This window comes from Culex pipiens, chromosome 2 (genome assembly GCF_016801865.2).
Source record: "Culex pipiens pallens isolate TS chromosome 2, TS_CPP_V2, whole genome shotgun sequence".
Classification (NCBI taxonomy): Eukaryota; Metazoa; Arthropoda; class Insecta; order Diptera; family Culicidae; genus Culex; species Culex pipiens.
In genome coordinates, this window is record NC_068938.1 from 189,780,761 (window position 1) to 189,795,802 (window position 15,042).

At 37.6% G+C, this 15,042-nt stretch overlaps 2 protein-coding genes and 1 pseudogene across 2 annotated transcripts in view; 1 reads left to right on the forward strand and 2 right to left on the reverse strand.

Annotated features, from left to right (window-relative positions):
- LOC120422931 (uncharacterized) overlaps positions 1 to 15,042 on the reverse strand; it is a 114,752-nt gene that overhangs the window by 10,575 nt on the left and 89,135 nt on the right. The window lies entirely within an intron of this gene.
- On the forward strand, positions 1,456 to 4,582 carry LOC120422928 (sodium-dependent nutrient amino acid transporter 1-like). Its single transcript, XM_039586505.2, has 4 exons — positions 1,456 to 1,697; positions 2,559 to 3,106; positions 3,160 to 3,534; positions 3,594 to 4,582. The coding sequence occupies exons 1-4, from the start codon at positions 1,599 to 1,601 to the stop codon at positions 4,453 to 4,455; spliced, it is 1,884 nt and encodes a 627-aa protein (XP_039442439.1). The 5' UTR covers positions 1,456 to 1,598; the 3' UTR covers positions 4,456 to 4,582.
- On the reverse strand, positions 5,836 to 7,149 carry LOC120422934 (40S ribosomal protein SA-like; annotated as a pseudogene).

Consider the following 15,042-nt stretch of genomic DNA (forward strand, 5'->3'; position numbering starts at 1 on the left):
TATCTAAGTGATAACAGTTCAATTTTTAACAAATTAACATGTTGTTTCATGCATTGTTCCTCATGCCCCAAAGGGTTGTTCGTCTTGCCCCACTAGTTGAGTAGAACATACGGAAAATCAAAAAAATTAAAATATTTTTTTTTTACATTGAAAAACAGGATTTTTTAAAAACTTGTTCTATCAAAGTCTTAGTCAAGACCTGGAATAAGATGATTATAAAAAAATCCGACAGATTATTTTACGTTTTTAATGGGTTATAACGAGCATTTCCTTAGCTTGTTACACTTGCCCCACTTTCCCCTACTTTAGAATCTCAAAATAAAAGATGGCGGCCAAAATGGCAGTGATGAAATATTGAAAATATACATTTGGGAATTTAATGTTAAAAGCAAGAAAATATTATTATGATTTTCCCAGTTGCAGACAAATCTTCGGATCATCAAACTTCAGATAATCGAAACTTCGGAAAATCGAGGCTTCGTATAACAGAGTCTGGATTGTAAATTTATTTAAATTAGATTCAGTTGTTTTGTACATTTCTGAGCGTTTGCATTGAAATAAACTACAAATTATCCTACTTAATTACATTTCCACTGCCCACCATTGAAAAAACGGCTAATATCCACTTTTGGCAAAAACGAGATATTAGCACCAGCTGGTAGAGGACGTTCCAACGCATCTTCTGGACCTTGAATTTTACTGAAATAATGTTTAGACTTGGCTGCCGATAAGAAAAACCAAACGGCTAATATGCCACTCTTATGGGAAATTGCCTTGACGGAGATTTTGTGACAAACACAAAAACGCGTTTTTCTCGGAATACTTGATTTGGCATAATAGCCGAATTTTCAATTATGGGCAGTCCAAGTGACAATACTTTTCGGAGGAATTCCGGCAAAAAAAAAATTGTTGTCTCCTGCTTTCAAGATACATTCTTTTTATTCGGAAATTTTTTCACCATATGAAAATAATTTATTTAAAATGAAGTACTCCGTGTTTTCATCAAATATTCCGTAGTCAGAGCTTATAACCTCGAATATCATGTTATTAAACTTTATCTTGTCTTACGATGCTCATATTTGGCAACGATTTGCTTTGTATTTAATTATTGAAAAAACTGCAATAAATGCGCTAGATAACTACATTTTTTGATTAAATTTTTAATGAAAACTATTTCATCGTTTTTCAAGAGAACATAACAGAAAGACTTCTAAGTGGGCCGAGGTTTGTTTCTGAAAACAATACATTCAATGAAAGATTTAACAAAACTTAACCTAACGACCTATTCAACATTATTTCCATGAAATGATCTCAGAAAAAAACTACAACACATTGTTAAATAAAACACATACAAACGATCGCTAGTACGTCCAAACGTCGAATACAAAATTGCATCGTGTTGCACTTTTAATGCATAAATTCTAATGTTGCACTAAAAACGAACGCTACGAGTTCAGAACGTCCTCAGTCTTCAATTGGCCTTCGAAGCAAGAATATCTAGTACCACTAGTTCAATGCCAAGGAGCTTGTAAAAGTGAAATCTGTTGTACCGTTGCCAACGGTTCTCACTGAGTGAGTCTGAGAAGTGTGAGGTGAAAATGCCGGCGGAAAAAAGTTGGAACGTGAACGATGTCCTTAAAAGTCCAGAGCTGCTGGTGCTAAGTTTGAACGTTGGGGAGTTTGATGAAAATGTTAAGGTGAGAGTTTGTTTAAGTGGTAAAATTGAATTTAAACGAGTGAAATAGTTGAATCACATGTTTTCAATTTGATGAAAGTTATCGAAAAGCTTTCCAAATTGATGAAGTCGTTTGTTTATTAACCAATTGATTAGTTTCCATTCATTCTTACATAAAAGGAAATCCAAGTCAATTAGCAAACAGTAACAAATCAATTTCCGTGAAGAAGACATTCCGTTGCACGTAGCGATTCAAGTTCAGGTTCAAGTGGGCGGCGTCACCCGTCCTCATGCTGTCGCTGAATGTATCAATTGACCCCCCTGATTGCATCACGTTGCAGACATGTCCGGTACTACTGACTGTCGTCGTCTTCTCCAACTGCCAACTCGGTTTCCGACGAAATTTACGCGCGCAAATGTTGGCACAGTTCCCAGCGAGTTTCACGCTCTCACTTTTTTCTCGTGAAACTACGGAAGGCAAGGGGGGGTGGTTCACCGATCTAAGTTTAGTTATTCTTTAGCAATTTGAAAGGTTTTTGTTTACTATCTATCCAATTTGTTTTTTTTTTCCAAAATATGTACGAGGAGCCTTGTATCTATAAATCATGAGTTTTTTTTTTAAATAGTTCCATTTAGCCAAATTTTAGTTTTTTACTATTTAAGTGTTCTTGGATACCCATGACTCAAGGCGATTTCAAAAATACCCAGAAATCAAAATATGAAAGTTTGGTTTATCTGACTCCAGAAATTACGAATTTCGACGACTTGCCAGAGAACATCCCAGTCACTACTTTTCCCTCCCGAAGTCACGTGTCATGAACCGCGCCGCCGCAATGTTTGCAAACACACACACAATAAGACTGATGTAATACTTTCGTTGCAGATCGTCAGCCCGATCGGTGGTTGTCGCGACGTCGAGCTAGTCCCGATCAGGAGTCCGGTTTCGAACGCCGACAGTGACAGTGGTATAACGCGCGAGAAATGGAGCAAGAACGTGGAGTTCCTGCTATCGTGTGTGGCACTTTCCGTCGGCTTTGGGAACATCTGGAGGTTTCCATACACGGCGCTAAAAAATGGCGGTGGGGCGTTCTTGATCCCGTACCTGATCGTGCTGTTTGTGGTGGGGAGGCCGCTGTACTACCTGGAGATGGTCATGGGACAGTTTTCGAGTCGGGGGTGCGTCAAGGTGTTTGACGTGAGTCCGTTGATGCGTGGGGTTGGAGTTGGACAGACCATGACGTTCTTCACGATCGTGGGATACTATGCGGCGTTGATGGCGATCGCGATACGGTACTTGATGGCGTCGTTTGAGGATCCACTGCCATGGAGTGTCTGTCCAGAGGGAGTGCAGGGTTGTTTGAACTCCAGCTTGGTTGGACTGTTGCCAGCTGGAAACGAAACACGTGTGGTGTCGGCGGAACTGTACTTCAAGTAGGTGATCCTGATTATTTTTAGTCCGCTGTATTGATCAAGTATTCTTTCAGATCGACCATCATCAACGCCGTACCGAACTTGAATGACGGCATCGGCCTACCAGATTGGAAGTTGGCCATCTGTTTGCTAGCCTGCTGGACTGTCGTCACTGCCATACTGATCAAGGGGATCAAGACCTCCGGCAAGGCGTCCTACTTCTTGGCCATATTCCCATACGTCATACTAATCGTCCTACTCGGTCGATCTTGTACCCTCGAGGGAGCTAAGGAAGGCATCCTGCACTTTGTCACACCCCAGTGGGACAAGCTGCTGGACAAGGAAGTTTGGTTCGCCGCCATAACCCAGTGTTTCTACTCCCTAACCGTCGGCTTGGGAGCCGTGATCGTGTTCGCATCGTTCAACAGCTTCCCGAACAACATCTACCGGTAAGATCACCCCAACAAACCCTCACAAAACCTCACTAACCACCAAATCCCCCTCGCAGTGACGCCATGATCATCTCCTGGCTGGACACCCTAACCTCGATCCTGTCCGGGGTGATCGTGTTCGGTGTGGTGGGCAATCTGGCCCACGTAACCAACCAGCACGTCCCGGATGTCATGAAAGCCGGTCCCGAGCTGACCTTTATCACGTACCCGGACGCGATCGCCAAGATGGACTTTGCGCCCAACTTTTTCGCCGTCATGTTCTTCCTCATGTTCATCCTGCTCGGCCTAGGAAGCAACGTCGGAATCGTGCAGACCATCGTGACCGCCATCAGGGACATGCACCCGCAGCTTCAGACGTGGAAGGTCGTGCTGGGAGTTACCATTTGCGGGTTCTTCTGTGGACTGGTGTACATCACACCGGCCGGTCTGCTCATGCTTGACGTTGTGGAGTACCCGGTGATCTTCGCCTCGCTGACGCTGGTGATCTTGGAGGCCGTCACGTTCTGCTGGATCTACGGCGTCAATCGCATCTGCCAGGACATCAAGTTTATGCTGGGAATTGAAACTGGGATCTTCTGGAGGATGTGCTGGGGTGTCCTAACACCCGCGATCATCATTGCCGTGTTTATTCTGCAATTTACCAAAGATGCTGCGAAAATTCCAATTGAGTACACAATATTCGGGTGGTGTTTGTATGCCTTCATCGTGCTGCAAGTGGTTGGTTGGGGTGTTTATGCTGTCATGAAGCAACCGGAAAAGCGTGTTTGTGCGAAGATTGCTGGAGCCATTAGTCCTACTAAGGATTGGGGACCGGAAAGTAATGAATTGAAGAAGGAGTATGATGTTGCTATTCGTCGGTACAAAGAATCGCTACGAGGTAATTGGTTGAACAGACTTTATTGTAGAGTATTTAAATAGCACACAGTTTTTCAAGTATTATTTTAATATGAGCAGTTAATAGCAATGTTACGTACAAAAGTTTTTAGAATCTCTATCATGCAACATTACTGCCTGCTTACATGACTTATATTTTCAAATAAATTTTTAAACTAATGTTATTATGTTCAAAAGTTGAAAGAAATGACCAGATTGTACATGATAAATCGGAAGGCTGACTGGATATCATCCAGCATAAACCGAGATTGTCAATTCTTAAAATCAGAATTGTCTTTTATCTTATCTAGAAAAAAATGAATTGTTAGTGTGGCGGTTGGGCAGTTCTTAAATTATTTTTCTTTCGATTATTTCTTTGTTATTTTTTTCCATTAAACTTGGCCTATCCTATGACCGTCCATACGAGTTTCCATATCACAGCAAATAAAGTAGAGCAGTTCTGTACAAAATCGGTCTTTTTTTAGAATTTTAATTTTTGTATTTTTTAATCCGACTGAAACTTTTTTGGTGCTTTCGGTATGCCCAAAGAAGCAATTTTGCATCATTAGTTTGTCCAAAAACATTAAATATAACTAAACTATGTTTAATATAAAAAAAAAATCTGAGATAATTTCTAAGTTTCTTTAACGCGTCCCGGGCAGACGGTAATAACAAAATTCATGTCATTTCAATAACAGATTTTGTTAAAATAACAGAAACTGTTATTGAATATTCTTGTAAATAAATTTTTGAAGAAAAAATAATAACAATTTCAGTTATTTTAACAAACAATGTTATTGGGATGATATTCAATTGAAAATGTGGAATAAGATTATAATAACAGTTTTAGTTATGTTTTTCCAATTTATTGTATAATAACAGGAACTGTTATTGGCTTGATATTCCATTGGAAATGAGAAATAAGATGATAATAACAGTTTTAGTTATGTTTTTCCATTTTATTGGATAATAACAGGAACTGTTATTAGTTTGATATTCCGCCCGAGCAGGGACAAAAAAACAACACATTTTGGTTTTCGTTACAAAATAGATACAGACTCTGTTATTTTGAGAAAATAAATATGGGAAGGTATCAAAATAAGTTTTTAGATGTTTTCTACAAAAACAATCATATTTTGTTCTATTTTGATAATCCTTCTTGAGTGGACTAATAAATTTGATGAAATTTTTATCATTTATTTGATTACGAAACATTTCCACAAAAATGGTTGACAGACTCATTACTTATCTTATAATTTCTACCGATTATAATCTACGACCTTACAAAAAATATAAAATAAACAAACAATCAAACAATATTTGTCGAACGATTATAACTTACGATTAAACCTTATTGATTGAAGATATTTGATTTCAATCTATTTTTTAAACTAAGGTTTTTTAAAGGTTGTTTGAATCAATGTCTGCCAAAACAAAAGAAAAATAATAAAAAAAATTCAATGAGCTGTTTTAAAAAACTCAACATTTGAAAATTTATAATTTTTGATTATTTAGTTTTAAGCTTTTCTATTTCTATCCTCTTTCTTAGCAAATCTAGAAGGTTTTTTATTTTTATTTTTCCTTCTCTTGCCAAATCCATTGTTAGAATATCCAATTACATCAAAATGAATTATAGTACAAATCATAGTTGAAAGGAACTCCAAAACACTATTAGGTTAAACGAAATACGGAATTGTAAATTGATTGTTTACTAATGAAATAAATTGAATTGAATGATTTTTGCTTGCTTCCGACCTCTTTCAACTTTTAAATTACGATCGATATTGGTCGATTTATTTTAACCGCACTCATGATTACGATCGATCGATAATCAGCTTGAATGATTTTATTTCATCAGCTATCAGTAAATAACAACTTCCAGTCAAGGTCAACTTTATTGATAAAATTAGGTTAATCGAGTACTCAACAAAAAAACGTAGCAAACTCATTTTGTAGTCAGCCATCGACTAACAGCTTCGTACACGGCCCTTTGCGCGTAGCAGCACCGTCTTCTCTCCTTAGAATCCACCGTGGCTTCGCCCCACGATCCGGCAGTCTGGGTTTCCTGCTCGTTCCAGTCATCGGCTTGGATTATCAGCGGGATAATTGCACCAGTGCACTAGCTTTCTCGTCTCAGTTTCTAACCTCCTCGACAGACAGAATCGGCATTACGGTGTACATCTCCTTGGCAGCCGGGGCAGCAGCATCCAGCAGCGCAACGCGCCCCTCTCCTGCTCCTCCGGATCACGATAGAAGAACAAATCGGGCTTCAGCTCCCACTTGTCGAAGATCTTGTCGCGCAGCTTCAGAACCTTACGGGCCAACAGCCGCCACATTTAACCAATCGAGCGCGCCGACTTGATGCACGGGATGGCAAAATCTACAGCGGGTCGATCTCGTTCAGCAGCCGCGGCTCACAGAATGCCGGCTGAGTCTGATTCGTGAAGGCACCGAGCATGAAGCGGCCGCAATGACGGTGGCCTCGGTGTAGTTCGCGAACTTGAGCACGGCACGTTGAGCGAACAGATTTGGCGAGATATCGAACAACTCTCCGGGGTACTCGATGCTTGCGATTCAGCTAGCGGTTAGCAGCAGCTTTTCCCAGGAGCAGCCCAGGTTGACGATGTAGATGCCGGCCGGGCGACGCTTGAACAAGTACGACTCCATCTAGAAGTTGACTTCGTCATCCTTAAGCTCCACAATGTCTAGGGTTCTCGAAATCGACTTAAGATTGCTCATCTGGGAGCGCCAAAACCGTTCCGGTTATGTCCGACAGCTCTGGAGAGCTTCTGAGTTCCGGTTCCGGCTACACTTTCGAAATCGTCTACAAAAACTCCGAGATCTGAAAATAAAAAAAAGTTCTGGTAAAAAATCTTTTCAGCACTTCTTAATCAACACAAGCCTTCGCCCCCGAATCATCCGACTCTTCCTAGTCGAAGTCGTTGTCTGTCGCCACGTTCTCTTCGTCATCGTCCAACCCTTGATCATAAGAGGCGGCCATTAGGATGACCTGCGAGCCGATCATGAACTGCAGCAGAACCGTACACAAAAGGGGCCCCAGAACAACGTATCGTACTAGATCTTCTGCAGCAGCTGCGAGAAAACAAACTTTTTCGGCCGGAACTTGAGCAAAACATCGGGTGCCGTTGTTGTTGTATTTTTTTCCTCCTGTAAATTAGGCATAAAACAGATATTTAAGAAAAAAAAACAAAATATGAAATTTGAGAAAATAGCCTACTAAACCTCTGCCCACCATCGAAAAAACGGCTAATATCCACTTTTGGCAAAAACGAGATATTAGCACCAGGTTATAGAGGATGTTCCAACGCATCTTCTGACCCTTGAATTTCACTGAAATAGTGTATAGACTTGGCTGCCGATGCGAAAAACGAAACGGCTAATATGCCACTCTTATGGGAAATTGCATTGACGGAGATTTAGTGACAAACACTAAAACGCATTTTTCTCGGAATACTTGATTTGGCATAATAGCCGGATTTTCAATTATGGGCAGACCTGTCCACGTAGAAAATCCGCTACCCATCGTAAAAACACGTATAACATTTTTCCATTCAAAATAAAAAACAAACCCACTGACATCAGTGATAAAGCGCATACCCAGTCACGGCGTTCCAGCAAGATTCTAGCACAGTTCTAACAGAGCTGGATATTCTTAGAGAATTCTAGCAGGATTCTGACAGAACCAGCTCTGCTAGAATATTTCGTGACTGGGTAATACCCCTCCTCACCACATAACTGCGTTACGTAATAAAAGAACGCTACCTTGGTGGTATGCAACTTATGTTGCAATCGACTTGCATGCGATATTGCACTGACCAGTCCGGAACTCCTTCTGAAAACTTTCGTAAACACGGTGGGTAGGCACGGTCACAAATGACGAATTATTCTAATAGAATTTATTAGCAAAACTTATTCTGCGAATTTGATACCCGTTGTACCAACTGCTAACATTCGATTCATCCTTTTCAACCTGCATTGGAGTGCGCGGGATGCATTGAGTTTTTTCATTTTGAAAAATAAATACAAGAGCATTCGTGTGAGCATTCCAATAAATATTAAAAAAAAACATCTGAAAATAATATTTTGTATAAACTTAAAGCGCATACGCCATTTGTGGACGCTCCCTGTTCTGTCAAAACATTGTTCGATCGCAGCAAGCGCTGAGGTTACGCTTTTGTTTTGGTTGGTTATTTCGTTGCGGTGGGTGGTGGTGCTTTCGAATTTTTGAGCGTAAAGTTGTTGGTGAATACGGTGAATACGAAGAAGACTGTTTAGATTGGTGGACCGCGTTCACCTTTGTTTTTCCGGAGCAGTACTGGCGCGCGAAGGTGTTTAGATGTACAGAGGAAAAAAACAGTCAGAAGATTCGGAAAAAGCAGTGTTTTTGTTTCGGTTGGAGCCGGTTTCTGCTGTTCCAGCTGCCAAAGAAAACAGTTTGACAGTTTCTTCCCGTGGAAAAGGAGCGTCACAGCCAGCAGGTAATGCCATATTTCTAGCAAAACAATATAATAGGGCCATTGTGCAAGTGTAAACAAAGAATCTATCTTGCTCGTTGTTAATGTAAACATCAACGTGAGCAAGTTAGATTCTTTGTTTACGCTTTGACATTGGCCCATTTACATGGTTGTGCTTGATTAGTCGTAATAGTTCTGGCTTTTATTTCCAGTTTTTTTACAGCAATTGAGGATATACGAGGTGGAGGAAGACGCATCAAATGCGCAATCTGGAGTGCTGCTGCGTAATGTACCTGGCCAGCAGGAAGAAATTTCATCCGGTGGCGACTCCGCCGGTGACGATTCCAATAAGCAACGAAGATGGAAACGGAACTGGCACTTTTTGCAGATCCCAAATCGGCAACGTTGAGCGTTTCGAGTCTTGAGCCGGAAATAGGCCAAGAATCTGTTTTTTTGTCAGATAAGTGTTTTGTTTTATCTTTTATTTAGTGCGCTACTCAGATCATCTCTAATTTCCTAACTGAATTGATACTTTGTGTTTTTCTATTTCTAATTTCGCAGGAACAAAACACCGACCATTGTTCAACGCTGGAGATAACTCAACATTTATTTGTATCAAGGTAAAACTTGATAAAAACTAAATAAATTTTCTTAAATTCAACAATTATTTTTAACTTTTCAGAACATTTTGATACCAACGCAGAACGAGAACTAATCGTAATGGGACGGCAAAATATATTAGGAGTCAGTGTATTAGGTATGTTTACAAAATATTTGGTCAAAGTGAACATATCACTTTCATTTTTCTAATGAAATGTTTTCGTTAGAATATTTGTTATAATGCTTAACTTTATATAGATTTATAGTGATGCTTTCATTTTTAAATTAAGTCTGTATTCAACATATGAAACCAAGCAATTTGTAAAACTAAAGTTATTCTAAAATCGCTGCTAATATTTGTAACTGCCAATAAAATCTCTTTTTATTTTCGAAACGTTTTCTTTTTAAAATGATCAATCCTTATTTAAAACACACCTGGTGAAAGCAAATTAATCAGTTTATGTAAATCTTTGATCTTTTTTTGTAACAAAATTGCAGAAAAAAACATAGTTACTCTGTTTTACACTGCTCATGATTTTTTTACAATCAAATATTAAAATGCCTTGAAATTCTTTAGAAATTTTTCTTGCCATTTCCTTAAATGTATTCAATTTCGAACAACATTGAAGCTCACATTCTTCTTAGATTTTGCTTTTCTGGATAACATTTCTCACCCCATTTTAGTCAGGGAAAAGTTTGAACTTTTCAAAATTATTTTTGATTTCTGGATGAGAATTTTTCGCACTTTTTTTCTATGATAAAAAGGCGGAACCTTGATTCTAGGCATGATTGTCGCATGTTCGAAAAGTTGCATATGAAAAAATGCGATTGAAAATTTTAAATACCTCTGCTGTGATTCTACGCATAATTGTTGTTTATATTAAACTTGCTACACAACTAGCAAACATGATTGAAAACTTCTTTAGTATTTTTAATTTTCATTTATCTTGTTTAGTTTATGTTTGTTTTTGGTAGTATTTGGCCTATTCTACCACCTCTTATCATTAAATTTTTCCTATCTATTTTTTTTATGTTTTTACAGTCAAATACCTAGAAGCATAGTCTGGGACGCTAAAAAAATACTGCATTATTCTTTTTACTTATAATATAAAAAATGAAAATCGATTTTTAGTGATTTTTTAGATCGAAGCCCGTCTAGAGAAGGGTCTAGAGTAATTTCTGTTACACAATTCTGTTATTACAACTCTTATATGACCCATATTTGTAATAGCCTGAGTTACAATGTTATGCTTCATTACTTATGTTATTTTTTTGTTACAAACTTCTGCTCGGGTAGCTTTCCATGTGATAAAATAATAACACTTTTTGTTATGCAATCAATCCATATAAATAACAGTTTTTGTTATTTGGGTGCCCCGCATCCACCGCTCAGAATAACTAACCTTGTTATTCTATTGTTCTGGATTAAATGTTATTAGTATGTTATTGCAATAACAGAGCAATAACAATTTGAGTTATTTTTCGAACAAATCTTTGTTATGGAAATTTGTTATTTTAACAACTAATCCGATCATCCCAATAACGGATTTTGATCTTCTCACAATATCAAAAACTGACCTTCCCAAGTTATTTCCGTCTGCTCGGGGTGCCAAAATTTCCAACTTAAATCGTCTGTACGTTTCCAATATCGTTAAGTTTCGTGGTAATACTTAAAGGATTTTCAATATAATATTTCTGATCAATTTTAAATGTAGGGTAGAGTAGTTATCAATGAGACACGGGGAACAATGACAAAATGGCTCTCACAAGTCGTAGTTTAGACCAATCAGGCTCATATTTGGAGGAAAGTTGAGTAATTCTCGCTGAAAGTGGACCACTATTTACACAAGGTGCTCAAAAATCAAAAGCAATGTACTTTTCCAATAGCCCCCACCAAGTTATGAATGAAACCATGTTTGGTTGGTTAAATTTGTCCTCACCTCGGCGCCACGAAGCTAAAACATTTTTTTTAAATTGGTAATTTTTCGACTTAGGAGCGTTCACAAAATTGCTAATAACTTTGTAAAACTTCAACGAACCCTTGATGTTTAGGGGTGTTTTGGAAAGGAAATGAGCAGAGCTTTCGAATGAACTTGTCAGAAAAATACCGTTCCATACATTTTTAAGCCACAAAACACCAATGTATTTTTAAAAGTCATTTTTGAAGGCCGGCGCCCCGCTTTATCGAAAAACTGACAAATCCATTCGAAAGCTGAGACGATTTCACATAAAGGACCAATAAATCTAAGGTGTATGTTCCTCCTATCTTTTTTAATCTTATTTTGATTCTGCGAGCGCAGCGCTCCGTTCGCATTTCGGGCACCCAAATTGTTGCAATATGCTGTCTCGTTTTAAGGTTTTGTCAAAAAATATAGGTGCTCACTTTTTAAATGATAGTTTATTGTCTAAGGATCAAAATGCACTTTCGATAATTGACCAATATTTATGTTTTTGGGTTCTTCCAGGCAATTTAATGTCGAAAAGGTTGTTTTTGTTTACTTTTTTTGTTGTTAAATGCTTATTTACAATTGGGTGGACATTTTTACTGTAAAACTAATGAATGTAGCATGAAGGAAATTTCACCACGAACATTTTTCTCGAGGAGAAAACGTAATTTCGATACTCCAGTGCCAAGATATTTTAGTTTTAGTGAGAAAAAAAAGTGCCAAGTTTATAAATTTCTCAGAATTAACAAGCACGGCCTATTATTTACATGCGGCATATGTTTTTGAGGCCAGAGTGAGTATGGTTTCTTAAAGATATTTTGGTCGCTGAATTCGGATCTGGAATCAAATTTCAGATAAACAGTGAACAGTGATATTTTAGTCACGCTCAAATATTATTTGCGTGTATTCCCCATAGCCACTTAAGATTCGGCAGTCGAAGCCGCTAACCAACGCGCCACGAGGTCTCTCAAAACAATCAGAAGTTGAAAAATATATTCTCCATAAAAAAATCTGTGAGTAAAATATCAATTAAAGGTGAGCGAAAGATGAAATATGACCGACTTCACTAACGATTAAAATTACAGTAGATTACCGCAAATAACTTTTGGGCGTGGCTCCAAATTTAACTGTTTATCTGAAATTTGATTCCAGATCCGAATTCAGCGACCAAAATATCTTTAAGAAACCATACTCTGGCCTCCAAAACATATGCCGCATGTAAATAATAGGCCGTGCTTGTTAATTCTGAGAAATTTATAAACTTGGCACTATTTTTCTCACTAAAACTAAAATATCTTGGCACTGGAGTATCGAAATTACGTTTTCTCCTCGAGAAAAATGTTCGTGGTGAAATTTCCTTCATGCTACAGTCATCCCTCATATTCGGAACAGTTTACAGATCGGCCAATGTTCAAAAAATCATAGCAAATCGATAATTGAATTTAATGATTCGCTTTTACCTTCATTTGAAAGCTTTTCTTGCGATCTTTCGAATGCTGTATCGAACAACAGCAAATTTTGACTTGTATATCAAGTTTTTGAAGAAAAACCTTGACCCTTGAAATCCACAAATTCGGAACACTTTTTTCTTACGGATGTAAACAAACTTTGGTTCTCTCCATGAGTACATAATTTTTACAAAATAATGACTTCACACACTGAAACCAATGAAACTCAAGCTTAGTTATGTTTTATGAATGGTCTGATAACTTTTTTTGTGAAAATATCAGTTAAATTCAGGTGTTCCACAATTGTGGGAGGCACAATAACATCTCACAATTATGGAACAGGCAATTTGGAGGCAGTGTTTTGCTGCTCTGAATGAAATAGTCTTGAGATGCAGTTTTTTGTATTAGAAGTACTACTCTATCTAGTGAAATAGCAAGAGAATGTCCAAATAAAGGTCCTAAAAATAGTAGGGTCGACAGAAAAGATGCATTTGGCATGCTATTGACAAATTATCTCAAAAGTGTTCCGAATTTGTGGGTGTTCCGAATATGTGGGAAGACTGTACATTCATTAGTTTTACTGTAAAAATGTCCACCCAATTGTAAATAAGCATTTAACAACAAAAAAAGTAAACAAAAACAACCTTTTCGACATTAAATTGCCTGGAAGAACCCAAAAACATAAATATTGGTCAATTATCGAAAGTGCATTTTGATCCTTAGACAATAAACTATCATTTAAAAAGTGAGCACCTATATTTTTTGACAAAACCTTAAAACGAGACAGCATATTGCAACAATTTGGGTGCCCGAAATGCGAACGGAGCGCTGCGCTCGCAGAATCAAAATAAGATTAAAAAAGATAGGAGGAACATACACCTTAGATTTATTGGTCCTTTATGTGAAATCGTCTCAGCTTTCGAATGGATTTGTCAGTTTTTCGATAAAGCGGGGCGCCGGCCTTCAAAAATGACTTTTAAAAATACATTGGTGTTTTGTGGCTTAAAAATGTATGGAACGGTATTTTTCTGACAAGTTCATTCGAAAGCTCTGCTCATTTCCTTTCCAAAACACCCCTAAACATCAAGGGTTCGTTGAAGTTTTGCAAAGTTATTAGCAATTTTGTAGACGCGCCTAAGTCAAAAAATAACCAATTAAAAAAAATGTTTTAGCTTCGTAGCGCCGAGTTGAGGACAAATTCAACCAACCAAACATGGTTTCTTTCATAACTTGGTGGGGGCTATTGGAAAAGTACATTGCTTTTGATTTTTGAGCACCTTGTGTAAATAGTGGTCCACTTTCAGCGAGAATTACTCAGTTGTATCTACTGGATAAATAATAAAAAAAAAGTGGCTTTGGTTATGGACGCTCGCTTGCAAAGTTATTCATAAATGATTGATTCTGGGCTGTAAAAGTAAATTATGGACAAAAATTACATTTTCGCTCGTAGGCTGCCATTAACACCAAAACGAATATTTCTTCAGATTTTTTTCGACATTCCATAGGGAATGAGTTGGGCTACAATGTCATTTCATTAGGTTTGACCAATATTAAGAATATACCTAGAATTCACTCCTTGCAGCCCTTGGGTAACAATGAGACACTTTGATTTTTCTTCATTAAACTTTTCAATATCTATGTAAATTTTTCGAAACATGAATTGAAAGTGATTTTTGGCATTTTTATTGAGTTCTTACTCTGAACCAAAAATATAATGTTATTTAGTATAAATATTCATATTTTACAAAATTCAAATACATTTTCGAATAACTTTTGTTAATTAAAGTTTAAAGCTGGCAAAATTGCTTTAAAATGTTCAAGGCAAGTCGTAGAGAATGGAACAATACAAAAACATGATGTTTTACTAGAAAAGTATTGATTTTCGTAGCGTGTCTCATTGTTGCCCAGCTGTCTTATTGTTCCTGCCAAGTGCGTCTGCAATGAGACAGTTGAATAACTCTGGCTGTAGACGTAAGATCGATCTCATGTTTTGGTCAATGTTAGAACACACTTAAAGAAAGAATATGCAACAAAAAACACTTAGCTGATGAAAAAATACAAAAATCGTAGAAAGTTAAAATCAAAAAGTGTCTCATTGATGACTACCCTATGTTGAAAAATTCTGCACGAAAATTGGAAATGCAATTTATTTGAGTTTTTTTT